The 15090-nt window shown below is 38.7% G+C and overlaps 1 protein-coding gene across 1 annotated transcript in view; it reads right to left on the reverse strand.

Moving 5' to 3' along the window:
• Window positions 1-3856: 3856 nt before the first annotated feature.
• The window catches only part of inpp5jb (inositol polyphosphate-5-phosphatase Jb), a 37619-nt gene continuing 26385 nt past the window's right edge, over window positions 3857-15090 (reverse strand). Inside the window, exons 9-13 of the mRNA XM_084113630.1 lie at window positions 14673-14874; window positions 10353-10490; window positions 10124-10207; window positions 9903-10007; window positions 3857-7251 (exon numbers count right to left, since the gene is read on the reverse strand). Coding sequence (XP_083969756.1) covers window positions 6949-7251; window positions 9903-10007; window positions 10124-10207; window positions 10353-10490; window positions 14673-14874 — 832 coding nt within the window. The 3' untranslated portion in view covers window positions 3857-6948. The remainder of the gene's footprint in view (window positions 7252-9902; window positions 10008-10123; window positions 10208-10352; window positions 10491-14672; window positions 14875-15090) is intronic.

Here is a 15090-nt window from a genome sequence, read left to right on the forward strand (position 1 = left end):
CTAAACATGCTCGAAAACTCATGAAACTTTGCACACGCTTCAGAAGTGGTGAAAATTTACGTGTGATATGGTTTTCAAAATTGGGGGGGGCAAATTCGGTAAATTATTGCCCCCACATTTTGCCCCGGCTCTACGTTTCATGCACAGGTATGAAATTTGGTACATACATGTAATGACCCAATACCTACAAAAAAGTCTCTTGGAGCATAGCCCTAAACACAACAGGAAGTGAGCTATTTTGAACTTCCTCCTGGATTTTGGGCATTTTTCAAAATTTCCTGATGTTGTACTTTAACGAACTCCTCCTACAGATTTGATCTGATCCTCTTCAAATTTGGTGAGTGTAATCTTAAGGCCTTTGCGACGTTAAATTGCGAAGATCTAGAGTTTTCGTCGAAGGGTGTGCCCTCGGCGGCCTGACAAATGTTCACCCAATTTCGGCCTTTTGGTGATATATGCATGATCAGATAAGTTCAATATTAATGTTGCTTGCAGTTCCGATGTTGCTAGGCAACCACAGACAGCCTGCAGTAACTTAGGCATACAATTTCCAATCTTCCCCAAACTTCACATGTTTGATAAGAGTCCTGTCCTGTCTCTTGGAGCATAGCCCTAAACACAACAGGAAGTGAGCTATTTTGAACTTCCTGTCAGATTTTGTGCAGTTTTTGCCATTTACTGATGTTGTACTTTAACAAACTCCTCCTACAGTTTTGATCTGATCCTCTTCAAATTTGGTGAGTGTAATCTTAAGGCCTTTCCTAAAGGCGCCGGGTGACGGTGGCAGGGGTGCGAGGGCCCTTTTCATCGCTGCTTGCAGCTTTAATTTTTGTATTTGTATTTGCACTTGATTTTTTTATTCAAATCTACTATCTGCATGACTTTATTGGCGCTAGTGCAACAACAGGTTTAAGAGCTTTTCAGTTCTTCAGGAAACCTTAAGACAGTGTTTGGCTTCAGTTTGAAACCAGATAAACTTGACATGCTTGTCTTCCTTCACAAAAATTTGCAATAGATTGAGTACGCAAGAAGTAAAAATGCATGTGCCTTGTGTTTATCAGTATCCTTATGTTTGTTGGGTAAAAAAGAAAAACTATATAAACAAAGTAAAAATGAATTTGACCGATAACTACCCCCCCCCATAGATTCTATAAATATCGCAATATATCGATATCGTGAATTCTTTTGGCCACAATAACCGTGGTGTGAAAAATCTAACATCGTGACAGCCCTATTATCAACCTTTTGGGTGAATTTCACCACTGATGGCTGATGCAACACGTACAGAGTTGGAATAACAATTAAAAATGCATTTTGCTTTATGAAAACGATATTTCTGAATGTTCTCTGAACTTTAAAAAAGGAAAAAATGTTAGTTTTTTTGGTCATGCAAACATTAAGGGAATGCTCCATTTTATCATTTTGCTAAATTTGAATGTTCTCTGAACGTTCTGAAACTTAGTAACATTTTAAAAATGTTAAACAAACGTCCAACTGGAACATGTCAGAAAAACGTTCCATGAACAATGTATGAATATTATATTTGTGCTAACATTTTGAGGAGGTGGGAAGACCAGGGCCTCATTTATAAAACATGCGAACGCACAGCTTTGAACTGATTTGAATCCACGCCAACATATTATATATTTATTATTACATATTATATTATTACATATTCATATTTATAAAAACAGTCTTTGCTGTAAAAGCAGAGTCTAAGCAGACATGCACACTTTTCCTTGTGGCAGAGAGTCAAAGTACAGCAGGCATTTGGAAATCTAAGCAATTCTTGACACTCACAAGTAGCCTAAAGCATTTGGACATGACTGGTGCTCTCTTATGTGTTAATGACACTAATTAGGAGGCGTTTCTGAAACCATTCAGCTGAGCATAATTTCAAGATAATTTGCAATAATTTATAAATTTCACGTCTAGCAGAGAGGCGTAACTTTTGAACGTTAGTGTTGGTTACAGATTTCCTAAATGAAATAGTAAGTAATAAAATATTCCACTTTCAAAAGGATTTATTTTCATTTTGACAGCAATGTTTGACAGTGGTCTAAGGCAAGACACCATTACACAACAACAACCAAGAACAACGGTTCACAAGCCTATAAGTCGATACATTCTGCTCAATACAAGTCCAAAAAAAGTGTTTATTTATAATCAATGTGAATATAAAGCAAACAGCAATGAGTGAGTGGCATTTGCTTCAATGAACAATAAAGATGCAGAACTGTAAAACAAAGTTCTAAATGCATATTCTCAATATAATCATAAATCACCGTCTTTATAATGATTTAAACAAGCTGACCAGCAGAATCTGCCATGGATAAGAAAATAAATATAATCTTAAATAAAGTTTCTTCTCTGTTTTGGCACTGATTGTCATCTGTTCTACATACTGTATATATACCCACATCTCATCTAATAATCATAATCACTGAGCTCATGTCATCCAATAACATTTCCAACACATGCATGACATCTTGCAAGCTCAAAAAAAAAGGAAATTCTCATAAGGAACTAGAAATTAAAACACTGCATCTAAGTATCAAACACGGGCACTTGCAAAACATTTATTTGGCTTTGAAAGGAAAATTATTTTTTCCAAATACTGCATCTAGCTTTCAAATATTGTAGGGCTAATGGAGTATAAAAATATGAGTATTGACAAACCCGATCCTGTTATTTTTTTGAAGAAAATAATGATTAAGATCTGTTACCCTCGATAGGGCTTGCTATGAGAAATTCAGTAAGTCTGATAATGCTCTACCGTGATTGGAGGAATCATTTGGACGAGTTCTGCACAAAAGTCTAACAATTAAGTTAAAGGACTTGTTCAAAACCTTAACCCTAAATATGAGCGATTAATTAATAGTCATCATTGCCTTAGCAAGCACCACCAATAAACATGACATGAAACACGCTCTGCGCTTTACATGACTTCATGACCCACCATGATGAAACACACACACAGGATCATCATCAGACGTGTGTGTGTTTGTGTGTGTCCTACAGATAAACAGATTTAAACACATTACAAATCTCAAGAATGCAGTTGTTTGCAGTTTTGACAAAATGCCAGGTCTTGTTAGAAACTATTAACTTATAGTATTTCTAGTAAAAAGTGCCTGATTGTTTTTCGATTTCCAAAGATATCCCAAACTACAAAGATTTATTGAAAAAGGTGTATAATGTAAAAGAACGGCCATTTTCATCGTCAACCCATTTTCTATTCCATCTAGAAGTGGCTCTTCCTCTGCGATATTAAAAGGTGGTGGACCGCACGACACTGTGAATATCCATGCAGAAACACGTACACTGACACGCTTATACTCTCACTCAGCTAACCATGTAAACAGTGAGACAGCACGCCACGTGTCCTAAGGCTAAGTAGTCATGGTACAAAATTTCACGATCTACTAATAGATTACGATATCGGAGCACGTAGTAGAGCCCTGTAGACGACGTCAAAACCTGGAGGTCTCGATGGAGACAAGAAGACGAGATGATGAGGAAAGGGAAATACAGAGAAAGGCAAGGAGATGAGAGATTTCACCATGTCGGATAAATCCTAGAAAGCCCTAGACGACAAATATGCTAGTATTCCTACCACAAGTACAGTCATGATACAATACTTGACACGAATCAGACTAAAGATCAGATAGAAACCACGCAATTATCGTTTAAAGTCAACATGAAATCAAAAACTGATGCTTTCTTAATGCGCGCTTCTGGTCTGTACAGGCGTTCACACTGACAATCTATCATCTAATAGCACAGAAATTTAATCAAAGTTGGCATGAACGCACCTTAAAGTCACCATGAAATCAAAATTATTGGAATGCTGCAGTATTTATTAAAAAAATATTTTTTAACATTTTAACTTTTTTTTTTTTTTTTTCTTTTTTTTTGAGAAGCCGTTTTACTCGGATACGTATAGGGAAGAATATAAGGGGTCGTTCACACAGAATGCATTTTTGCATTCCACTGGTTTCTTTTCCATTGTTTTTCTATGAACATGCACTAGCAAAGGGTTGCACTTTATTTTAAGGTGTCTGTGTAACAGTGTAATTATACCTTTTAAGTACTGAGTAATAATAATTAGCTACATGTACTTACTTTAGGTTTAGGGTTTGGTTTAGGGTTAGTTGCATGTAATTATGCACAGTTCATGCAGGGGGGTTTTTCATTCCTCTGCCCTGCGTCTTATGCAAAAACGCAGCCCTTATAGTGGTAAGCATCATAATTTAATCTTAAATAAATTACTCTTTCTTTTTGCCACTTCCACTTGGTTCGAAAACACCCACACAATCCAATCACTTCCTGACTGATTAAATCAGGTCCTGCCCTGCGTTTCTTTCATTGACTAGCCTGTTGAAAACCATTATGCAAATTTGGTTTGTGAACGGCATTTCATGTTGACTTTAAACTGGCAGGTCAAAGAGCTGGACATCACTTTTAAATTATTTTCGAGAACATTAACCACAGGAACATGACGGCACAGCAGTCACAACTGCAATAGATTTCATCATTGTCCTATAATATCGTAAAATGCTAACAGTTGGTTAAACCGGTAATCGACATGGATAATATACTGTACTTTACCAAGTGCTGTCAACCCTTTATATGCATCTGCCTTTCAAGGACCTGAGGAGAGTGTGGTAAATACATGCGATTGCAGAGCATGTTTATTGTTATTAAACACAATTTACCTATCCCTGTTAAAATAAGGTGATGACAACAGCATTTCACCTTTAGCAGGTCATTCCCAATGTCCTCTATGGCAGAAAGTCAAAGTCACGATTTCTGCACCAAAACCTATTGAGCTGCCTCGCTCTACTATCTACATAGGCAGCAACCTTACAAGGCAGCATCCTATCCGAAATGCAGCTTTATTAGTAACTCTGTTAATGCACTATTTGCTATGAGAAACTTGACTAAAGGGCCGTTCATACCAATAACGATAACTATATTTGCGTCCACACCAACGAACGATAACGGTCTGTTTATTCGCTCGCGCGCTGCGGTTTCAAAGTGTGTAAAACGCCATTGAACATGTTTTTGCTGTTCTTGTTGCATTTACGCGGCTTTAACGAGCAGATGTCCTCAGCATGTTATGTTTCGAGTGAAGCTAGTGTAATCGATCTAATAATCTAACAGTGAAATTAGCTGATGTAGTCAAAATAGTGGAATAAAAACAACACCTAGTCTTTTTCACCGCAATTTCAACGGAAGCAAGACAATGTTGTCGAAACGAGCGCTGGATACCTGAGGTAATACACCATTTATTCAGAGGGTATGAACCTATGGTATGAACGAGTGTTTTCCATATCCCTTATTTTTTTAAAGGGCCTTGACTTGTCAAACAGTGAAGGATTTTTTTCTGGACCTCAGCGATTAACTTCTCTGCAATGTCGTCTGCCATTTTAAATGCGCGAGCCCTTAAATTTGAATGGATTCTGATTGGCTGATTGGTGTTTTATCGTTCAACAGCTGGAAAAAAAAGTTGATCCAAATGATATCGTTTCTCTATATCGTTATCATTATAGCTGTGGTGTGAACTCTGCTATTCTTTAATACTGAGAACGATTTTTAGAACTTTATCTTTATCGTCAACTTTATCGTTATCGTCCTTGGTGTGAACGGGCCTTAATGCTTAGCCTACAACTGATTCCAAGAGTTATTCCAAGTTATTCCGAATTGAAAATGTGCTGAAGTACCACACACAAATGTTGTCTTAAATAGTCAATGAGATTGAGCTATTTATCTCCGCTGATTTCAGAATGTAATAAAATATTTTAGTTTATCAGTTTTTCTCACAGTGCATTCTGGGAATACCCTATCCTTTGCCAAAACAAGGGCTGCATTTAAGTCCACTTTTTATGTCCTTCCCTCACCAACTTCTCTTCATCTTGTTCCCTCGGGTGTACGTGATTGCTTGTGGTGCACAGTGCCCACTACTGGCGAAACCCTTGCAATGGGTTTAAATGAAACACCCTAAGCCCTTGGAATCTGCTATGGAGCCCGCCATGCGAGTTGTTATTGTGACGTCACAGTCGTGTTGCATTATGGTCTATGGATCTGCCTGAAGTGTTAATATGAGTAGACTCGGTCAAAATCAAGGGGTCAAGGGCCTGTCCAAATAAACATCCCTCGAACACTTGACGAAGTTGAAAGCACTTTAAAATGGCGGCCCTTACGGAAGTTTCCGAGAGTATGTCTAAAAGTGGAGTTAAACACAGCCAAGTTATTTCAAGACAGCATAACATCTGGGAGTCTAAAGGGTGTCTATGATGCCTAGATAGGCAGCTCACTAGAGTTTGAAACAGAGCACTGGAAATCATACAGAGGATCTGCTCTAATAAATCCAAGAAGAACCAGAATTTTTCCCGTTGTGCATTAAACCCTGGTTAATTCTGGAAAAATCCTCCATATGGATCAATTAAAAGCATTAATATTGTGCAAGTATATCTACACTCTGAAAAATAAAGGTTCTTTAGTGGCATTGAGGGTTCCATGAAGAACCTTTAACATCCATGATGGATCCTTTCAAGTACACCAAAGGTTCTTTAAAGTGGAATAAAAAAAAGTTATTTTAAGAACTGGCATTGCTGTGGAAACCCCATTTAGGAACCTTTATTTGCAAGAGTGTTTGATTATTTCTTAGAGTTTCAGGTTTTGTCTTCTGCAGTTGAAGAGACAGAAAGAGGAGGAGGAGAAGAATATTAATAGTATGACTGCACAGAACAGAAGACGACAAAACAGTTTAGTCTGCCCTCTTGTATTTGCTGGAGGGAGCCACACACTAAACGCTCACTGCTGCCCTGCAACATATTACACAACATCTCCAAACAAGTAAATCTACAACGACATTACAGCAGAAACCTGCAACCCCAGCCTTGAGCTGATAATATAATCCTCCAGAGAAGGTGGTGTGCTTAGCTAAGGTTCCTCTGGCTTGGCTGCATCTTTTCCTGAGTTAGCGCTATCATCCGCAGCGACAGGGTCACCCGAGGACTCGACTGGACCACCGGCCTGCCCGCTCGAGCTGGTGTCTTTGGAGTGCGTTTGCTTCGGGTTCACCGTCTGCTCTTCGGGGAGTCTGGAGCTCCTGCTGCTGTGCTGTTGCTCTTCAGTCTCGGGACCGGAGTCACAGGAGTCGCCCTTCTTTACCTCGTCATCAGACGTGAAGTCGGAGCTGTCAGACGGGCTTAGACCAGCGGAGGCGGAGGCTGGCAGTTGAATCTATTAAAGGAGGAGAAACATACTGACTGGAAAGCAGTCTTAACTTCTTAAAGACCCCCTGTGGTGAAAATCCAATTGTTGTTTATATGTCTATGTGGTGTTTTTAATACGCTTTAAGACAAACCATGTGTAAATTCATAAGTCGACACCATTGCTGAGTATTTTCTCCTTAAAACTGCAGTGAACCAAAGACAGTCTCAAAAACACGCTTTGAAATCGCTGGTGTTTCTGACATCACAAACTACCCAATCAGATCAACGTACCGGCGGGCTTTAGCATATCATTAACAGCGAACTAGCATATTTTTTTGTTGATATGAAAAATCAAGTAGATTTAGCAATATAGCGGGTATATGATGTATATTACGATGTTATGATGAACTATATGCCTTTCTCCACTGACATTCTGAATTGCTCAAAGTGTTTCTGATGATTGTTAGAAGTCAGACTGAGATGGCGAACGGGAACTTGGTTGTGTAACATTAGCAACACATTATTAGCTGTATGATAACATAGTCAAGCAAAAGGTTAATCATATTAATGTGTCCGATCGATGTTGTAAAGAGCGATTCCATTGTGCAGCGTTTACCTCAGTAAGTTGACCGAGTTAAAGGGATAGTTCGGCCAAAAATTATAATAAACCCATGATTTACTCACCCTCAAGCCGTTCGAGATGCATATGTCAATCATTTTTCAGACAAACACATTTTCTGTTATTTTAGAAAATGTCTTGGCGTAGGAAGCGTTGTGACGTAGAACGAAGTATAGCTAAGTCAAACGCTACGTCCTACGTCATACGCCGGCATCCATCTCCCGTGAACGCGCGTTGACCGTTGCCGGAAGCCAGTTATTTTCATTTATTCATTTATAAATATAAATATTTTTACGACAAAACCACACGGATTACCCTCAGAAGGCCTTCGTTTATCCCCCTGGAGCCGGATGGATTACTTTTGTGAAGGATGCATGCACATTTTTGGGACTTGAAGGAGGTGGACCCCATAACTTGACATTATAACCACTGAAAGATCTAAGACATTTTCTAAAATAACAGAAAATGTGTTCGTCTGAAAAATGATTGACATATGCATCTCGAAAGGCTTGAGGGTGAGTAAATCATGGGTTTAATATCATTTTTGGCCGAACTATCCCTTTAATCTGTGAGCTGATGTTAGTGAGTGGAGGCGAATTCTGAATGAAATCATTCCGATTGATGAATCTGTTCTCAAGAATGCTGTGTATTTCTCTTCTGTAAAGCACTTTGTAAACACTGTTATAAAAGGTGCTGTATAAATAAAGCTTTACTTGCATACTAAATAAATTGATCGGGTCACATTTATATGTCACAAGCTTCATATCTGATTTTTTGACCTGCGCACACAGCACGAATATAGTTTCCCGCTGTTTGCACATACTAACCATTCTCCTAAATTGCTTCTTTTCTTTGTTTTAGGCTGTGTTCACACTTGGCATGTTTCGTTGGATTCATACGAACCCTGGTGCGATTGCTCTGTTAGTGCGCTTCATCTGAATAAGTGTGAACGCTGCCATCTGGACCCTGGTGCACCAAACAAGTTGACCGAAACGCTGAAAAGATGGGTCTCTGTCCGCTTATAAACAAACTGGTGCGGTTCAAATGAAATATAAACACAACATGGACTAAAGACATGTAAACGAACCAAAAACAGGACATGATGTCACAAGATGCGACACTAAAAAGGACAGCGCTCAAGCATGCCTGTTTTTTCTCATCATAATCGCAGTGTTTCCCATCACAGTTCAGTTCAGGCATCAGAACCGTGTCTCCTCACAGCAGATCTGTGCGTTTGTGTGTGTGTGTTTTGACTTCTTTACACATTTTATAAGCTCTACACGAGTTCTCAACTGGTCTAAATACCATCATATGTAGCTACGCACACACAACGAGCGCATTTAGCCCAGCACACAGCATAGTTTGGATGTTCGGTAAGTTTCGATATGAAATATTCGCAATAAAAGCCGGCCAATCAGGTTGTGAACATATCCCTATGCCTTTAGGTTCGGTATCTTTAGGTTTGTTGTTAAAAATGCCAATGTAAACGCTAAGTGGACCAGGACTAAATGTTTTTGGTCCAGACCAAAAAGAACCAAGCGAACCGAACCACAAGTGTGAACACGCCCTTAAAGAGTAGACTTAATATTCATCCATTTCAGATCTGAATTTAAGAAATGACGAACACATGAAGCTTTGTGCCGTGCTGGTGATATTTATCAAGCTGTAAAAACGGCCCTTAACTTGGACGAGAGTCCAAAACAAGAGCCGGTGGGACATTGTCCTGCTCCACTTCACAGATGACGAGTGGAAGGAGAATTTTAGAATGACACGACAGTCATTTATGGCAATTCATTCATAACTAAAACAGCTTGTTCCACACGTCATACATCATTACGCCATTTCTACGCCATTGCACATGCGCAGTCATTTCGGTTTTGGTTTTCAATCCAATCAAGTGTTTACACGGATTCATTCTGATTGACACGGTGACTTTTTTTACTCTAGATATCGGATTATTAGGGTCCATGTGAACGCAGATACGGATTCAAGTATCCGAGAACTGTTTTATGGCGCATAGGAAGTACATGCTGGAATTAAAAGCATAAGAGATTATCTACCTGGAATGGCTCAGTGACGCCCACAATGGAGCTCATATTGTTGCTGTAGTAACCCAGTATGAAGTCGCCAGAATCCTTTGGCAATTCTTCCTCGGTAAAAGTCACCTGGAGATTGCAAATCAAAACCTCCTAATTAAAATTCACAAGCTTCAGTGTGTAGCATTATGAACACAAGTGAATGCCTTTTTATGCAACTAAATGCATGTGTGATTTGTCCTTACCTGGTGCTCCTGCCTCAGGAAGTCAGACTCCTCCTGCTTGGCCCAAGTGTAAGCCACATAGTCTTTATGGTGCTTAAACCCAACCTGTGAAATGACATATTTGTAAAGTATGTTCAATCAATTGTATAGCTGCATATGAACTTAACTCAAGTGACAAAAAATATATGATTTTAACCATCGTACTCCTACATCAATAGATGCTCAGAACTGATGAAATGATTGAAATAACCTTGTAAAGCCCAATCCAGTCCCAGGAGCTTCGAGGAAAGTTGGGCACCACCTTGAATGTGGCCACTGCATCTGATATCTCTCTCCATTCATCCTCTACAATGAGTTCTACTAGAGGCATGTCCACCTTATATGGGAACTGAAAGGACATCACATGTTAAACACATTGCACAAACAAACAATGGAAGTTGCATTGATGTAGACATTCTGTGACAGCCTTGAAAATGAAACGATTTACTTCCAAAAAGGTTTTATAGTCTGATGTCTTGTTTTAGGGATTTCCACCTTTCAATTAAAAGAGCAAATCATCATATGGACCAGATTTGGCATGTTCAAATGTTTGCTTAAATGTTCAAAAAAGGATATTTTGATATTGTTGCAGCTCCTCTCTTCCCAGTCTGTCAGTAACGCTCTGTTTAGTTTCTGTCTCTATGAAGCCCCTCCTTCTGAAAAGCACACTGTGCTCTGATTGGTCAGCTGGAGCAGTGTGTTGTGATTGGTCGAGGGCTTCGAGTGTGTTTGGGGAAATGTCCCGCCCCTTTCCATAAGCATTTGTTTCAACACACTACTAATTAACTCAACCAGGCCCCGCCCCTTTATTCTGCATATTAATTATTTAAATGAGAAATATTGTGACGTGTTCGTTCCCGTAAGAAACTCAAGACTACAATAGAGGCGTTTCAGGGAGTTTAGAAACACTGGCACTGATATAGAGATTATCTCCTGCTGGAGGGACTTTGCGACTTTGCAGAGCTTTTTCATGATCAAACAGCAACATCAACACTAAAGAAAGATGAACATGTGCCTTGGCATTAAAGCTCATTAATGCTGCTGTATGGGTGTTAATAACACAACAGCTGAGGGAGTGATGGCAAATTTGATCTTTCTCTCTTTTCCGATCACCAAAATCATTTTCTTATTTTTTGGAAAGTCATTGAAACGTGATTTTTTTGTGATTGAAACAAAAATGATTGCAGTTGTTTCCCATTCACCGCTATATAAATCCACCCATCTATGATGATTTCTGCTTCTGAGAACCCAGGAAATGTGAAAAGGGTCCATTAACAAAAGCAATGCTTGGTCTTTTTTGCTCTCGAACATGCACATTAGCTGAACCAACATGAAAGAATACGTTTTAAAGGGGTGGTTGATTATGATGTCACTTTTCTAACTTTAGTTAGTGTGTAATGTTGCTGTTTGAGCATAAACAACATCTGCAAAGTAACAACACTCAAAGTTCAAAGCAAAGGGAGATACCTTATCACCACAAATGTGATTTATATTGGTTGGTATTTATCGACCACCCGCTTCAGATGTTACTTTTTATAACTCATTTAAGGATATTTTAAAGGAAATGCAAAGCCATGGAAAGGAGGTGATTGTTTTAGGAGATTTTAATGTAAACTGGACTGATAAGAAAAGTAGAAAAAAATTGAAAGAAATTACTGGTCAGGGGTGCGTTTCCCGAAAGGATCGTTAGCCAACTATGGTCGCAAGTTCCCTCGTTACCAATAGAGTTCAATGGACATTGCGATGAACTTGCGACCATAGTTGGCCAACGATGCTTTCGGGAAACGCACCCCAGTATGGTTTTAGTCAGATGATAAATGGACCTACGAGAATAACTCAAACAAGTAAAACCCAAATTGATCTAGTATTTTCTGATAAGCCAGAGAGAATTATTAAATCTTTTAACTTTGTTACAGGAATTTCTGATCACAATTTAGTACTCGTTGCCAGGAAGTTAAGTAAGAAAAGGTTTATTTTTAGACAACACAAGAATGATTCTTCCTTTAGGATACCAAAGAAAGACTTGCCCAAATTTGATACAGAATTGAAAAATTCAGACTGGGATAGGTTAACTAGTATTGAAGAAACTAATTTACTTTGTAAGGCTTTTATAGATACTGTCAACAGTGTTAAGGCTAAATTTATTAAGAAAATAGCTAACAGACATACAAATATAAACCTACCTTGGTTGATAGAACATATTTGGAATCTGATGAAGAAAAGAGACCATCTACTGATATGCGTCTCTTTAAAGACTGCCGTAACAAAGTAGTGAATGAACTTAGGAAGGCGAAAGCAAATTTCTTTATTGACCTAATTAAACAGGCTAAAGGAAATAATCACTTACTCTGGAAACACATTAATAAACTCTTTCGAAAGGAAAATAAAAGTGTTAAGTCTTATGAGATGAAGATCAACAATATACTAACACAGGATGTGAATGAAATTGCAATGTCTTTTAATATGTTTTTCAAAGACAAAGTTTATGCTTTGGTTAATCAATTTGGGAGCAGGAAAATTAGTATCATATCACCAGATGTAACTTATCCTGTTTTTTCTTTAAAAGAGGTCTGTGAACAAGAGGTTATGGATATTTTATGGGATATTTATGGGATGGATTCCTGCTTGATAAAAAGGAATGCTGTAACTTTGTGTTCCTCAGTTACACAGCTGATAAATAAGTCTTTCGGACAAGCTGTGTTCCCAGAGAGTTTAAAAGCTGCAGTTATTACTCCAATATTCAAGGGGAGAGACCATTCTGAATTTAATAACTACAGACCAGTTAGTATCCTTCCAATAATGTCTAAGGTAATTGAAAAATTTGTGACTAACCAGTTAATTAACCATCTGAATTTGGGTCACCATTCCTTGAACGAAATGCAGTTTGGGTTTAGACCGAAACATTCAACAGAGACAGCTCTCTGCTACTTTGTGGAACAGTTAAAAGGCATGTTAGATAAAGGAGGGGTGGTAGGAGCCATCTTTATAGATTTAAAAAAGGCATTTGACACAGTCAATCATAATGTGCTGTTATCTAAATTATCAACTCATAATGTTTCAGCAAATGCTATTGAATGGATGGCTTCATATTTGCGTAATAGACAACATTGTACAAGGGACATCCTCCTCATCCTTAGATTGTCCTACTGGTGTTCCACAAGGCTCAGTTTTAGGCCCTCTTTTATTCAGTATTTATATCAATGATCTACCATCTATTTGTCCAGAAGTTAAAATTCAAATGTATGCCGACGACACGGTTATTTATGTTCATGCTAAATCTAAACAGCATGCTGCATCTCTACTCTCAGGAGCTATGGAGAAAATCCCAGATTGGATGACATATTCCTGTTTGATATTAAATTATTCCAAGACGGTTAGTATGTATTTCTCCATTAGAGGAAGTAGTTGCACTCCTCCTGTGATTAGTATTAAAGGACAAAAGGTACAGGATGTTCAGCAAGTTAAATATTTGGGTGTGTTCACGGTGCTAAGTCATGATCATTCACCACAATCTCTTAAACAGTTTGTAACGATAAACAGACCAGGCTCAAGGTTAACAAGAGCTTCCTCTAGAGGGGACTGCTGTGTTAAGTTTCGGTCCACGACATTTGGACAAAACTGCTTTTCAGTGAAGGCAGTTGGGATGTGGAATTCCCTACCACTGAGTGTCAGAGAATGTAGTACATTCATACATTTTAAAGGTGGTGTAAAAATATGGTTGAAGGATAATCAGGTTTGTAGTCATTGAGACACCGAATGTGGTCAGTATGTTTTTATTGTGTATGGTAAAATTTTTGTAATGACAATTGTTTGTCTTTGTATTTGGATTATTGATGTTGTTTAATATGGCTTTGGGAGGTTTTGTATATTTTGTAATATTTTGCATGCTATTGGCACCTGCCCAGGGACTGCAGATGTGAATTAGCTTTTAGCTAAATCTGGTACGGTATATACCTGTATATTGTGCATTGTCCCTGTTAAATAAATAAATAAATAAATAAATTCCTCCGGGGTTAGTGACATCACCAACCCTAGAATTTACATAAACCCCGCCCCCAGGAACGCAATTTATAGATTATCATGACAGAATATGCTAATCAATGACTAGAAGATAACTACACATAAGCTACAAAAATTCATCAACTAATCATTCAGAAATGTCCTGTTGCTTCTACATGTTGTCACTTCTTCTTGAGTCTAAAGAAGGCTAAAAGTTTTTGAAATGTTCAGTGCATGTGTGTGTGAGGTAAAAGGACACAAGCTGTTGAAGCTCCGCCCCCTGTGCCGGGAGCAGCAGCTCATTTGCATTTAAAGGGACAGACACAAAACGGTGCGTTTTTGCTCACCCTCAAAAAGTGACAATTTTAACATGCTGTATAAAAATATCTGTGGGGTATTTTGAGCTAAAATTTCACATACACACTCTGGGGACATCAGAGACTTATTTTACATCTTGTGAAAAGGGCGTTATACCACCCTTTTAAACCTGATTTGAGCTAAAGAAGTGTAACATCAGGCAGTGTGTGCTGACCTGCAGAGTGAAAATGGAGGAGACAGGCTTGTGGTCGCTGACGGTGTACTCCATGTGACTGCGGTAGAAATGCTGCGACACACGGGTCCCGCTGGTCAGTCCCGTCATGGAGCTGCGCTTCGACACGCTGTTGCTGACCGCAGCCATCGGCCTCAAACGCCACAGAATACGGTCAGTCCATGCAGGCTTACGCTTCTTCCCACTGAGAAAGATCAAGATTCACTTAAACAACTGTGCAACAATACTATCATTGCTGGAATTGAATACTACAGATTGACAGGAATGGGAAATTGAATCATTTTGGAGGAAAACAGTGATATACAATCAGACACAGTTTTAGACTTGGACTCAGTCCAAAAAAAAAACAAAAAACTTGATGCTGTAAAAACGTCCTGTTCTGACAGCAAACCTGCATCTT

This window comes from Abramis brama, assembly GCF_963993115.1.
Source record: "Abramis brama genome assembly, chromosome: 5".
Lineage (NCBI taxonomy): Eukaryota > Metazoa > Chordata > Actinopteri > Cypriniformes > Leuciscidae > Abramis > Abramis brama.